At 33.9% G+C, this 14,560-nt stretch overlaps 2 protein-coding genes across 13 annotated transcripts; one reads left to right on the top strand and one right to left on the bottom strand.

Annotated features, from left to right (window-relative positions):
• Positions 1-338: 338 nt before the first annotated feature.
• Positions 339-2,266, top strand: LOC112293006 (uncharacterized). Its single transcript, XM_024542041.3, has 2 exons — positions 339-606; positions 797-2,266. The coding sequence occupies exons 1-2, from the start codon at positions 474-476 to the stop codon at positions 1,285-1,287; spliced, it is 624 nt and encodes a 207-aa protein (XP_024397809.2). The 5' UTR covers positions 339-473; the 3' UTR covers positions 1,288-2,266.
• Positions 2,267-3,257: 991 nt separating this feature from the next.
• LOC112293507 (uncharacterized) lies at positions 3,258-7,318 on the bottom strand. 12 transcript variants are annotated; one of them, XM_024543000.3, is made up of 13 exons: positions 7,204-7,318; positions 6,794-6,854; positions 6,441-6,680; positions 6,135-6,172; positions 5,856-5,944; positions 5,696-5,763; positions 5,377-5,494; positions 5,103-5,230; positions 4,858-4,923; positions 4,555-4,645; positions 4,355-4,422; positions 4,089-4,161; positions 3,258-3,860 (listed from the first exon to the last, which is right to left on the bottom strand). In XM_024543000.3, the coding sequence occupies exons 1-12, from the start codon at positions 7,254-7,256 to the stop codon at positions 4,114-4,116; spliced, it is 1,068 nt and encodes a 355-aa protein (XP_024398768.1). In that variant the 5' UTR covers positions 7,257-7,318; the 3' UTR covers positions 3,258-3,860; positions 4,089-4,113. The 12 variants fall into 12 exon arrangements, 8 of the variants coding, with proteins under 8 accessions (XP_024398768.1, XP_090112960.1, XP_024398769.1 ...); XR_016506989.1 differs by having other exon boundaries at positions 3,430-3,860; positions 4,089-4,247; XR_012219190.2 differs by having other exon boundaries at positions 3,430-3,860; positions 4,089-4,129; positions 4,355-4,392; positions 4,580-4,645.
• Between the last annotated feature and the right edge of the window lie 7,242 nt (positions 7,319-14,560).

Here is a 14,560-nt window from a genome sequence, read left to right as displayed (position 1 = left end):
ACATGGGACATGAGTGGGTGGGTCAATGCATGCTCACCTCCCATGACTGTATCTTATTGTTGGGAACTCAATGAAACTCCTGGGTTCTCAGCAGAATACAATTAACCCCCTTCTCAGAAGAGAACATCCTAGAAAGAAGGAATTTATTTGTTAGGAAAGGAAGTGGAGTTTCAGTTATTGAAAATAAAGTCCAAGTAGAGAAGGGGGGAGCACACATGAGAATTTTCATTGGGATGGAAGAGATTTAATAATAGTTTTTTTAATATATATATATATATATATATATATATATATTAGTTATGTTTTCATTGTTTTGACTGAATCATGGGTAGGGTCGAACTTATTACCATGGGGGAAAGCCCAGCCCAGTTCCAGTCCAGGGAAGCCAGAGATGGGCCGGGGGAGGGAGGCCAGGGTGGTCGCTTCATCCGAGGCCACTCCCACTCCCCTTTCGGATCTTTCGGCGAAGACTGATGGGCTTTCGTGGTGTCTCGCTCGCCCCACTGCACATCATAAGCTACTTCAACTGTGCAGAGCTTTGTATCGCCGCACTGAGCCCCCCCCCCGAACCTAGAACCTGGAGTCTTCTCAGACTGCCAGATTCATGTAAAGACATTGCGTCTTATGATCGTGGCGTTGTGGAGGTAGCTTGATAGACAGACAGATAGATAGATAGATAAAATAGACAGTTAGTTAGGTAGTATAAATTGCAGTGTCAGGGAACTGGGTTCCAAGCTAGTGCAATGATGAAATGCATGTCAGAACTGATGGAGAAACTGCCGTGGATGGTGTGCAGGGTCAAATACTCTTTTGGCTTTCGATGTGTGTTTTCCGCTGGCGGCGGTTTGTGTCGAAGTGGTGACCTTAGTGGGTTGGACACATATGAATCAGGAGCATTTGGCCCATGCACAGTATCTACGCAAGTTCCTCGGTCTGGTTGGTGCAGTGGCGAGAGGCTCAAGCTTCGGCGACAGTGGAAACTGCAACGACCGGCGACTTCCGATTTTTTTTTTTTTTTTTTTTTTTTTTTACCAGAATCTGCAAGCTCGCCTGGGAGTCCTGAGGGTTCCTGTACGCTACTTCGTGCGAACGTGGGAAGTGGGGAGAGCTGTGCAACCTGCTGTGCTGTCTCGTCAGAACTGCCGAGGTAGCACGGGGTGTTGTGCGAAGGCGTGCGGAGATTGCCCTTTCGATGACGGGGATCACCTCCTTGGTGTCAGTCTTTATCATTTTAACCGTTTTGTCCGTATAACGCAGCGTTTTGTGAGAGAAGTAATCCATGTCTGAAAACTTCGATTGTATCTCTTTAGTGTTGATAGCATGCTAGTCTTGTACGGGAATATTAGCTTTTTAGTGTTATGCAAATTACCGCCTGGCAACCCCTGATTGTTTAAACCTAATTCGAACGTCCAGGACACACATAATTTCGAAGCGATTCAGGATCAGTTGTTCAACGAACTAACCTTTGTCGGTGCTGCAAGTCGCACAATTCCCATGGTTTTGGGAGATCAAGTTTTGCTGCAAATAGTATCGAACAATACCTAACTTTGTCGGTTATCTCACACTCCATGAAACGCTGAGGGCCTTGGTATTTGTGCTCCTCAGACACCTTGCAGAAGGAGAGTGAAGATTGCTGCAACTGCTTCGCATGCTACTTTACGATTCAGCGGCGTCGAAGGACCAACAAGAACCCCTACCTGTAGCTAAAAAGTACTGCCGACAGCTTTGCATGACGTAACTCAGCACTCCATGGTCAGAATTAAGGCCCTATTACTGGCATCCTGTCACCCACTTACTAGCCAATTAGCTAGAGAGGGATAGAGAGAGAGAGTTCGCAAGATCAGAGCATGCGGGTGAATGGGAATTGACCTAATTCGGATACGAAGGTAGTCAATGCTTGTGTTGCATTGCGCACTTATATCGCTCCTTCCTCTACCATTGCCAGAACACTGGTGTTTAACCACAGCAATGGTGCTGTACAAAACACTTCAATTAGCGTGAGATGGGATATGCAGCTGGTTAGCTATGATTCTGGACAAGTTAAAAAATGAATGAATTTACACATAATGTCCGAAAATGCGCTAAAACTTTCGTACTTTCAGAATTTTGAATAGATAGTAAAATAGTTAAAGGTATAACACCCATAAAATCGAAGAATAAAAATGATAGGTCAGTGTTGTTTGTCGTTGACTTCACATATTATAATTAAAATAGTCGTCAATATTACAATGCAACTTGATCATGAATCATGAAGATCTGTTAAGTATTTCCTTTCGTCCCTTGTGGGTCTAACGGCTTGTATTCCTCTTCCGACGTTTAAAAATTGGCCACTGAAATGGCCGATGTGATGCTCGCATATAATGATTCGGAAATGAATCAATGGCAACGTGTGCATGTATCAGTAACAATGTAGGCGTCCTCACCATTTTCCCTTCCCGTCCCTCGTGACACTGCAAATATGATGGGAGTCAACTGCAGCTGCATCTTTGAACCAACACCTTAATGGAAGTGCAAAAGGATTTGTCAGTGAAGCCCACTCTGGGGTAGCTGTCATTCTGAGCCGTTCCCGCATGCATCTTGGTTGCTGGGCAATATAATCTGGATGATTCGCACTCAAAAATCTACTTGTAATGAAAGTTGATGGTTTAACTAATCTAAATCCTGCTTCTATGATATCGTGAATATGTTCGTCTCTGTGTACAATAAAGGTCACTACCAGTCAATTTATCCTGCTTCTATAATTCATGTTCGTCTCTGTGTACGAAACTGGGTTTTGTTGTGCTTCAAAGTAGTGATCAGCAGCATACATTGACTAGTAATGACCTTTTCATTATGACGACAAGCACCACTTTGATATCATAGAGATGCAAGATAACTGAAATCATGGACGCCTTGTGGTCACAACTTAGAGATACCAAGCAGGGAGGGACGGCAACTAGCCCCAGGCAATTCCATGACATTTCATCTACCAGCAGAAAGTCAATCCCGCTTCGGCACTGACACACTTTAATGGCCCTCGGCACATGTAGATTAAGTTATTCCAACTAGAGTTTTGATATGTAAATGCTCTAGTCATGTACATCTGTTAATTGAAGAAGTGAAATTGCTTCATGCAACTGATAAGCGATACCTTCTGTTAAAATCCACAATCTGTCATCAAAATACCATGTTACAAAAAAAATCCCTCACACCCAACGTAGATATATAGATCTGTTATGACTTTGTTGTGTCAAAAGTTTCACTTGTTGCTTACTCTGTGCAATAGAATATGGATAGTTTCGCATATCAATAAATGTGCCACACGGACATTCAATGCATCCGAATGATATGATACATATATAAGTATCCAGCAATTCGGAAGGATTTACGTTATCCAATCGTCAGCCATCCTCGGTGTCCAGCATGTACAAATCCCAATAGACACTCATATTGACCTGAAAGATACTCGTCCCACGTCATCATGGTTGTGAACTCCATTATACATGTACAGCGTATCATGTGTCGATGAAAACACAACCAATTAGGCTGTTTAATTGTGGGCATCTTTGTATTGTGTAATACCACAGAGCATCTGATCTGCATAACCAACCTCGCTATTCAAAGAGGGAAGAGTTGTATACTCCATAATCTGCACTCCTCCAAGGAATATCACTCAGGACTCGGGAGTCAGCGCACGACTCGGAATTTCAGGAAATGGAATGGAATTACAGCTACGGTAGTACCCATTTGTATCATAAACAAAACGTTGCGACAAGTGGACTTCTGAAATATGATACTCTCCCCATTGATGCTCTTTATATTTTTCCATGATTTCCGTTGCATCAAATGGAATTCTTTTCTTGTACCTCTTACCCGACTCTCTGCACAAAAGAAAATATGGCACTGTTTAATTACGTGAACCATGTAATAGCTGTAGTCATTCCTGTAGGATACGAGTCTAACCTGCTTCTACTGTGAATGGGATGAGAAATAGATCCACAATTTCTTTTGATTTTAAACAGAAAAGAACCAAAGAATCTCTGCAACTTTTAAAGATGAATTTGCTCAGACTTTGACACTTCATGTAGTGGAATAAGAAATGCTCATACCCCCCTGCTCGCTGTGTTGTGTTCATCAATGTTGCGTGTAGCTGCCAAAGAGCCCATCAAAAGCATGACCGTACTGTGTAAAACAAGTGCAAAATATGCCACTAAAACAATCCGGTGTAAAGATAGGTTCCACTTCCTTACCACCGGATCTCATACGCTCTGTTTCATAGCAAGGTAAAAGCCGTTTAAAGTGTCTGGTTTTCTTCTACGTTAAAAAGTGACAAAAGCAAAAATTCGAGCGAAAAGGTATGAAGACACAACCTTACCTTCAAAGTCTGTGTCTGATCTTTGTCCATTACAAGACCTGCTTCGGTAAAAGCCTCAGTAATCACCTCTGGTGCATGTTAAGATAATTTCATTTCTAAGTGGATGTTAAAATTCTTATCAACAAACAACAGATTCATAAATGAAGTTGTGCTCAGGCGTTTCGAGAGGGAAAAATGAAAGCATTTCATAGTAAAGATACGACTTGCTTTAATGAGGCGTCCTGCCTGGTCATTAGGTTCGACGTCAGCATAAAGCACATGGGCTTTTGCAGGATTTCCTTTCATGCAATCCTGTCATTCCACACGTAACACCCGTTACTAACGTGAAAATTCTGCTATACTAATGAAGTAATCAACCCCATCACAAGAACAATGCAATCAAACAGAACTTCCAAGTTGTCACACTAGTTTCTAAACTATGCGTGGGGTTGTAACTTAGTCGTCTTTTAAAATGATTGTTGTACACAACACAAAGAATGTGAAGCAAGGGCAAAGTAAGATACCACGCCGCGAAGTGTGATTGTCAGCGGAGAACCTTCTAGAGCCTCATGAACTCGAGGCGTTACTTTCTGCGAATGCCATCCATATCCATCAAAGTCAACATGAAAGTCACAGACAGGTTACAAACAAGCCAATACACATTTTCAAACAATGGTCGCAGTACAACAATTCATAGGAATTCGAAATATTAAGTTCACAGCATTAATCTACTAGCAAAAAGCAAAAAGTAGCTGGGGGAAGAGCATACTTGCAAGCAATCAGCAGCATTTTGCACTAGCTCTTCGTTCCACAGTTTTAACATGAGGAGTGTCAAATGAAACGTTGTATGTTTCACAAATATAGACTTGTCAATACCTTTGTTGCTCATTCCAGACTCTGTATTATGATTAGGTAGCTAGCATTAGACAACAAGGACCAAGGATACACAATTTAAAGGCCAATTGCAACAGATCATCTTTCACTTCTGAAATAAAGCAAAGCATAACCATCTATATCACGGAAGACTAGTTGATTGATCTTACCATCATCAAATTCCAGCACAGTCTTCTGAAAAGCTTTCACAGACTCTAGTAGTTGTGGGTGCAGTGCTAATGGAATGGAAACAAAGTGCGAGTACTGAAATTGTGGGCTTTTGATGGCCTGAAAGTGCAACATTCGCATGAGAACTTCGAAGATGATCTTTGACTCTAAGTAGCCTCAGATAGGAATGGGCGAAGCTGAATACTGAGAAAACAAAGTACGCAATAACCTTCTGTCTAGAATGCAACATAATTTGAAAGTCAGGAGAGTTTAAAAATGTGTTCATCAATAACCAACACTTTGAGGCAGAGAGCAGTTCACCTGGTTGATAATTGTGTTCACCTGGTGCATTGCATTGTCCAAAGCCTCTTGTGACTCACCTTGAATCACTGCACATGATGTAGCCGGGTAAGCTTTCTATCCTACGAATGGTTTACATATCCAGCCTTGGGTAACGAAAGGAATACACGCGTGACCATACCTAAATATTTGCCTTGTTTAGCTTCCTTAGGTGATGGGATCTGTAAACTCACATCTGTGTCCTTCTCTAACATCTGTTTTGTGATTCCTCTGCAACCACATCCATCTTTCCGTAAAAATGACTACCATTACTGAAGTGCCTTGACAAACGACAAACGTCAAAATCTTTCTTGGCAGAAATTGCCCATGACTCTCCAATTCAATTAAGATTTATAGAATATGTTAAACCCTCAAAGCGAAACAAATAAGAACAGATGAACATAAAGTAGTGACATTGTACCCCTTCCCAACCAGAAATCGGAAAAAACAAGCATCCACCTACACACAGAAACGCAGAGTTGTGGTTCAGTACACACACACATGCACACACATTGAAGGTTTTTAATGAACGCTAATAGTGTAGTGTTGCTGAAATGCAGAGCTCAGACAGAAAAAAAATTGGATTGCACGACGTTGGAGAGGCAACAAAAGTATGAAACGCTATAGAAAACTGGATGTTCATTTTAACATCTGAAAATGAGCCATGCACATTGTATCTTCACTATATTCTGAAGCCTAAAGAAGTGGACATTGTGGTGAGACTTACAAACATTGACGCTGATAGTAATCCAGCCTCATCTGATTGCCCCCCAACAGAGTTTTCACGCTGTACCATTGGGAGATTTTCAACCTTTTCCGGAGGACTGGCTTCTGCCATAGAGGTTGTACCAAAATATCGAACGTCTCGTTTCTGTTTACTCTTCCATAAGGTGGCCAAACGACTTTTCAGGGCCAGACCTTCCTTAGCATAGAAGCTTTGAGCATCAAACCGCCAAACATTCGAACCCTGAGAGAAGAAACCGAAAAATTGGATGCTTTCACTACACAATATGGATCAAAGGGTATGCAGATGTTAAAGACAATTGTAATTTAAACATCTCAGGGATTGCTAGGGTATACTTTGAAACATTGCTGACGACTCAACGCCAACTGTTGGTTTATGTGGGCACTTGCGGCAAGCCTTGAAGACCATACACAGTCAGACTTCACTTGAACTTCTAAAAAAATGAATTGAATGCAACTGAAGAAGAATCCTAGAGCACATTCACGCTTCCGCTCGATAGGGTGACTCCTTCCAACTCCCTAAACCCTGTACCCAACTCAAAACCTGTCTCATGTCTTCCAGATTTTGAAGCCACTTATCACCGATACAAAAGCAAACTTAACCCCCACAGATATAGCTCTTCAAGACCTATCTCCACCCCAACCTACCAAAAGCAATCCCCAAAGCCTAATCACGAAATCTCACCGCCTCCCCGAAAACTCTTCGCATAAACTTCAACCCTACACACAACAGTGCTCTCGCTCACCTGGAAAAGATGGAATATTTGGCCAACATCTCGGACCATGGCACAACGTTCATGACGCGAAGCAACAAGTGGCAGGAGCTGAGCCGACAGAAATAATTACGAGTGGCACAACTCGAATTATTTTTCCAAAGAGAGGCCAGTTCTCCTCCTCTTTAAACATTCTCGTCTTCGATTTGCCTCGCTTCACTTCGCGTGGTCCAGTTCTCCTCCTCAATTTGCCTCGCTTCTATTTGCGTGGTCCAGCAAGCGGAAGGTCACCAGCCGAAGATCGGACAACTCGGGACGAATTGGCTGTTGCTGTTGGAACAGTGTTCTCTACAGCCAAGGATAACCTTGGTGCTATTGCAAGTTATTCTATCCTTGCCTCTGCACCTTACCAGTTTGGCACCAACAAACCCGCAAATGGCAGGTGCCTGTTTTGCTAAAACATAATAATTATTATTATAATTTGTATATTAATATTAATATTTTCTACTCTAAATTAATGTGTATCATCTAATCTCCATAAATATTAAATCTCTAAATTTAATATGGTCCAAAAATTTATAGATGACTTTTAAAACACACATCTTTCTAATTTTGTATTGAATCATTTTTGGTATAATTTTTCTAATGCTAGTTACTTATATTTATGATTTTTACCTTTCTTTAAATACTTCAAAAAATTCTCTAAAAATATTATTATAAAATTATCTAAATATTTTCCACAAATATCATTTATTATGTGTTGAAAAGTAGCACGGGCATTAACAAGACCAAATGACATAACATAAATTCAAAATGATCATGTTTGATTTAAAAAGTCATTGTATATTGATTTATTTTTTGATACATATAAGATTGTGAGCTTTTTATAGATTAATATTGGTGAAGGTGTAGGCTCTCTAAAGTTGTTCCAAAATTCCTAAAATTAACAAAAGAGATAGGAATTATTTTTATTAATATTGTGAAGACTGTAATAATGTATATAAATGATTAGAGAACCATCTTTTTTTCTATGTAAACAATTTTGGTGTTCTACCAAGATATTTAGAATGTTGTAAAAATCATCTGGCTAAATTCTTATTAATATACTCTTGCAAAGTTACCAATTTAGTTTGTAAAAGATTATAAATTGGTCTATGTTGAAGATAGATGTTTTCTAATAATTCAAATCTACAATCATTATATTAATTTTTTTGGTAACATATTTAATATTTTTTTATCAAATATATTCTTAAAACATTGATATTAAAGAAGAATGTATTGCATAGTTGATTTTTGCATGAAATTATTGATATTGTGTAAAGCAAAAATGTCATATTATGCTTGTATAAAAGCTCTTGCTCTAATAAATTAAAATCAAGGTAGTTTACTTGCTTTTAGATTAAATCTTAAAATGGCCTTTTTAATTTTCAATCAATATTAAGATTATGTAATTCAAATAAGAATTGCTAAGCACTAATAGATTTAAAAGACATTAAATGATCATTAAATTAATATTTGATATTTAATCTTGTAATGATATTTCTAATAGCTAAATCTTTTTAATATCTTAAGCAAATAAAATTTATTTATAATTTTAAAGTTACAATTTAGAATTTTATAATTACAAGATTTTTATTACAAATAGATATTTTTGTTTAATACATATATATATATATATATATATATATAAATTATGATTTTTTCTACTAGTTCTCTATCTATTTAAATTGATGCTATGATTCTTTGATTTATGACTAATTTTTTCATAATAAAAGACAATTTTTTAAACTTATTTCATTATTTTTTTTAATTGATTCATTAAATTGAGTTTTTTTTGACTTGATGAATAATTTTTTCTACTCCTAAAAGTTGTTACTGCTTGTTATTATCTTCTTCAACTAAATCTTTGTTCTTAATACTTTTGAAAGAGTTGATTGTTGCAAGTAGTTATTTAAATAATTTTATTTTGTTGAACAGAATATTTACACTGTCCATACTTGCTGAAATATTATGAATACCCCCATAATCTTAATATTAGTACACATATTCCTCACGTTTGTACTAATATCCAATCTACTCATGATTCTAATAAGTTATCATAACATCTCCGTTTTTAGGTTGAAATGGGGCTCAATCCTTGTGTTACGCGGCGCTTTCTACTCTTTTCGGCCGTTTCTGCACCTGCCTCCTAATAATCAAGTTGCGGCGCACATTCCCTGCCGCAGTCCTCGCTGCTACCACCACCATGCTTGCCCAGCCAATCGATGCGATCACCGTTGTACCTCCGTTTCATTGATAGATTTGGATGCTGGCTCCAAGAAAGACTGTTTGGGTGGAGATGGTGCGTCCATGTTGAGTGAAGCGCTTGAAGCAATTGCAACTCTGAGTGGATGTGGAGGAACAGATTTTTCTTCTTCTTTCACAGGGAGAGGAGGAGCGGCTTATTTTTTGGGAGCATTTGACGAAGCTCCAACCTCTCCAATGGCTACCAGTGCGAGTTGTGTTTCGGCTTTCACTGTGTCACTTTCTTTACATAGAATCTCCATTTATCATTAGGAGTTTGAATTGACGTGGTGAATACAAATTTGCAACTTTAAATAAAATCTTGATATGAGAAGGTCGTCACAGGAGAAATACTTTAAAACTTGACTAGGCAGCCGTCATTGACCTTGCAATTGACCACTTGTATCTTACAAATAATTCATTGTTTTAACTTTTTTGCCAAGTAGCCCTATATTTTGTGAATGCGGAGACGAGGTACAATACCTCTTCAAACTTTCCAGCAACATATACGCACATCAATTGTAACCTGAAAATTACAACATCAAGCAGTAGATTAGTTTTCAATTGATGAGATAGAGGTTAGCTACAGGTGGGATCGAGGGTCCCGTTAAACAGCCAATACTCGATTCAAACAGTTGCTAATCAAACTCAGCTTGGAACACCAAAAAGCTCTTCCCAAGAAAAGCTTCACCAAGACAAGAGTAGAAAGGCTATATAACCTTGTCAGTTTCAATCTGAGCAATGATCTCATCCACAACACCTTTGATATTTGGGATATAAGATATCAGAACGTAAATTAAGTGTACATGTGAATTTCTCAACAGACTAACCAGCGAGCCTTTGCGCCTCACCACGGTGAGATGCAATCTGTTTAATTTTTAATTTTTTAATTTTGTATATTTGCATTTAAACATTCTTTTGACTATTTCTATATCCTCCATGTTGATGTGATGTTGTTTTGGATAGCCAAATAGACCTCTTGTTAGGGGTAGTAGGATTGGAGCAATATCAATTTTATTGTTGCTTGGTTCTATCTAATATTCAATGGATGATATCAAGGTGATGGATACAATATAAATTGCTTGTTGGGCTTGAACAATGTAAAAATAAGAAATATGATGGAGAATTGATTGTGGCATGAGAATAGAATGTTAATTGCATAGACACATGGAACTATAAATAAGTGCCACCAATTACAAGTATTTGTGTGGTTTTGTAAATCCAAGACATTTGATGATTGCTTTGACAAATAATTAAAGATAATATCAAATAGGCACATTGATGCAATAGGCACATTGTCATATTATAATACAACCATTAGATAAGCAAAGAAACAAATAACTATATTATAAAGGAACTTAAATGAAAATATTTTATCAAATTATTTAATAAATATAGATATTAGAGAAGGAAATAGTAAAAATTAATAAGTATTAATATTGCCTTCTTATAATAGAAAATTCTATTTGCTTTATAAGATCATAAATAAAATAATATAAAATAGATTAAGAAAATAAATCATATAAACATCTTTATGAAGGTGTTAAAAATAGTTTTTAGCAAAAATTAACTTAGAATATTAAGAATTGATACCCAAAAATGATTAGTTGTGAAACTAAGTCAAAATCAAATCCCAAGTTACAAAACTACATATCTACAATAATTCTAGGATTCTATGGTTGATTAAAGATTTGGATTTAAAAACAAATTAGTGAAATATTTTTCAAAGATTGATTTTATATAATTCAAACAAATATTGAGTTTTTGAAGGATTTTTAAAAGTATTCTCATTGGTTTTGGATTTTCATTGGTTTTGGATTTTCATTGGTATTCTCATTGCTTTTGGATTTTGAGAAATGAAAAGAAATTAATAATTTTGAGTATTTAATGATTGTTGTGGTACATTTAAGGGTGAAATTTTGTGAATTTGTCATAGCACTTTCTTTTAATTTTTTTGAAAAATTTAATACCAATTAAATGGTTAGATTAAAGGATACAAGAGTTTTATTAAATAAAAATTTTAGATATTTGAAATTTAGGATTAGTGAGGGTTTTTATGAGCCTAAAAATCTACTAATTTGATTGAAGCAAAAATTAGTGATTGCAATCTAGACTTAAAAATATATATATACTAGCCAATTTTTGAAGTAATTGAACAGTTCAACTAGGAGAAATTATTGTTGAAAGATAAATATCTAGATTGAAGAAGAAGAACATTCAATATTTGAGAGGTTTAGGAATTATTTCTTTTGATTGATGAGTTCAATTTTTTTCAAATTTTGCATGCTTATTAATTGCTTGTGGATTGAAATGCGGGTGAAATTTGAGTTAAGATCAAAAATTTAATTAGTATTTATTGAGAGTTTAAAACAACTATAGAAATTGCTTAGAATTTATTTTGAATTTTTTTGTTTTGTTTAGAATTTATTTAAGATTTATTTAGGATTTAATTAAGATTTGATTAAGATTTGATTAGGATTTAGGATTTATTTAGAATTTAATTAGAATTTAGTTAAATTTCATTAAAATTTTATTAAATCTTGGTTAAGATTTCATTAAGATTTCAATAAGATTTAGTTAGGATTTAGAATTTGATTAGGATTTGATTAGGATTTGATTAAAATTGGTTTAATTTTTCATTGAAATTTGTTTAAGATTTGATTAGGGTTCATTTAAGGTTTTTATTATAGATATATATATATTTTTATATTTATTTTAAATTTTTTTATTATGTATATTTCTTTATTTTTTTTATAATTTATTTACTATTTATTTTAAATTTTATTAAATATTGATTAACATTGTTAAGATTTAATTAAATTTTGTTTAGGATTCTATTAGAATTATAAGGACTTTCTTATTACAAATTTTATTTTATCTTTTGCAGCTAGGTATCCAGTGTATTTTCAAGTAAGCTTCATGGAATACAATAATATGCAAATATTTGTGACCATTTGATTTATTAATTTGCAATAGCTCACAATAATCCAATAATTTTATTAATAATGATACATTTTTTATTATACCATGCCATGAATTGCTACTAAATTATTTTTAGCATTAGAATTAACAACATGTACAATTCATCATAATGACTCACTTGGATATTTAATAAAAAAATACAATTATAATTCTTAAAATTACAATATATGGTGAATAATATAGAAATCCTCAGACAAATAAAAAAATTAGAATTTTAGTTATGAAAAAAGAATCTTATTAACACTTAGAGGTAATTATTTGAATTGATTTAGTATATTTATTCATTGTTGATTATTAAAAATTAGTTGTTAAGATTAATACATACATTGAATTTCTATCTATATGTATTACTTATAAAAAAAATTATAAATATTAGTCAATTGTTAAAAGAAGCATGAAAAAGAACCTCATATCTTTTTAATTATTGATATAAAAAATATAATTTATAATTGATTTATATCGATTTTATTATTATAAAAAATCATCAAGGTAGAAAAATATAGTATAAAATTGATATTAGTATTATAAAAATATTATAAGAATTATTAGAATTTATTTAGAATTTATTTAGAATTATTTAGGAATTTTTAGAGCAATTTTTAAGACTTTGGTAAAAATGAATTTTACCACCTTGAGAGCCATTATGAAGAAATGTAACAAGATTTGAAGGCCATGTAAGATTTTTAAGCTAGTTGGATGTTTTTAAATAGCATGATGAAGTCAAAAGTACAGAAATACTGATTCTACTAGTAAAAAAATAGAAGGACCAGTAGCTAATATAGTCCTTGTAGGAAGGAAGGTGTATAAGTCCCATATGGATTGTTGCACCTTAGATGTAGGTAGGAGGATAAGAATAAGGCCTTGTGGCCTCTCTAAGAGATTCATATATACTATATGTGAGTTTTAGTGGATTTGAATCTTTGATCTATAAATAAATTATCTTTGCGATAAAATATTTTTATTTATTTAATTAATTAATTATTATTTTAAAATCTTCATAACTTACCTTCTCATAATTTTTTTTATAATAACTTAGATTTATATGTTTTTTTTTTATAATAAAAAAGATACAAAAATTAAAGTTTTAAAAATAGATTTTAATATTAAGTTTAATAGTTTTTTACTAGATGAAAACTCAATGAACAAACTATGACTAAGTTTTAGATTGTGTAATTGCTTGATTTCATTTATTTCATTTGATTTGTATTTATATTTCTTTTTTTTTTATTATTTGGTTCTTTTACTTTATACCATTAATTAGAAGCAACTCTTAATTGAGGCTATCTTATAATTTGGATTGAAGAGATGAAATTTATCCTCACATTTTGATGTATCTGCTGAAAGATGGTCCTTCTAATTATGTATATAAATGTAGAGATTATTAATTGTGATTGATTTTTTTATGTAGATTTTTTGAGTAAGCATTTTAAATCTATTTTCTATCACTAATAAGTCTTTTAATTTTTTTTATTATTATAAATAAATATTTTTTAATTTTATGATTAAAGGATATTTTTTTTTAAAAAAAAAAAAATCTATTATTAAATAGAGATTGATTTTTTCTTGGATTTTTATCAATAAATTCTTATATATTATTTTATTTTCCTTTAAAAATTTGTGAGGCTGTGTATCTTGATGTTAGCTTTTTAAAAAGCTATTACATATTTAAATTCGACTAAAATTAAATTTTTAGTGAGTTTTTGATTAGAAGGGAGTTCATTGCCTTGACAATTTTGTATACACTATGTTTGATAAGGCATTTCTTAGTGTTTGTTGGATATTTTAAATTGAATTATTTTAGAATAGAAGCACCTAAAAGATAAGCTTAGAGCAATATAATTTTTATTAAAATTTTATTAATATTCAATTTTTGGAAATTTTTGGAATTAGAGAGGGAGCATGGAAGTATTTAAGAATTCATCATCAAGGGTGGAGCTCGTCTTTGACACAAGAGACTATTTATTTAAATAAGCAATCCTTGATTTTATTCTTATAATTTTTTTATATGTGATTTTTTTTTAGTTGTAGAAGGATTTAATCATTCTCTCCATCCAACATATATTTTTTCTTCATAGGATAGAAAGGGTTTTTTAATGATAGGTTAGAAAAATCTCTCTACCAATAA

The sequence above is a fragment of the Physcomitrium patens genome, chromosome 16 (genome assembly GCF_059467195.1).
Source record: "Physcomitrium patens ecotype Gransden chromosome 16, ASM5946719v1, whole genome shotgun sequence".
NCBI lineage: Eukaryota > Viridiplantae > Streptophyta > Bryopsida > Funariales > Funariaceae > Physcomitrium > Physcomitrium patens.
Note: the sequence above shows the minus strand (reverse complement) of the source record. Positions and strands in the feature narration are given on the sequence as shown.

Coding starts and splice junctions, on each gene's coding strand:
- LOC112293006 (XM_024542041.3), top strand. CDS start 474: ATGGGCTTTCGTGGTGTCTCGCTCGCCCCACTGCACATCATAAGCTAC. Junction 607..796: donor TCTCAGACTGCCAGATTCAT/GTAAAGACATTG, acceptor GATGGTGTGCAG/GGTCAAATACTCTTTTGGCT.
- LOC112293507 (XM_024542997.3), bottom strand. CDS start 7,256: ATGAACGTTGTGCCATGGTCCGAGATGTTGGCCAAATATTCCATCTTT. Junction 6,855..7,203: donor AAATATTCCATCTTTTCCAG/GTGAGCGAGAGC, acceptor ATGGTCTTCAAG/GCTTGCCGCAAGTGCCCACA. Junction 5,495..5,695: donor TGAACACAATTATCAACCAG/GTGAACTGCTCT, acceptor TTGCACTTTCAG/GCCATCAAAAGCCCACAATT.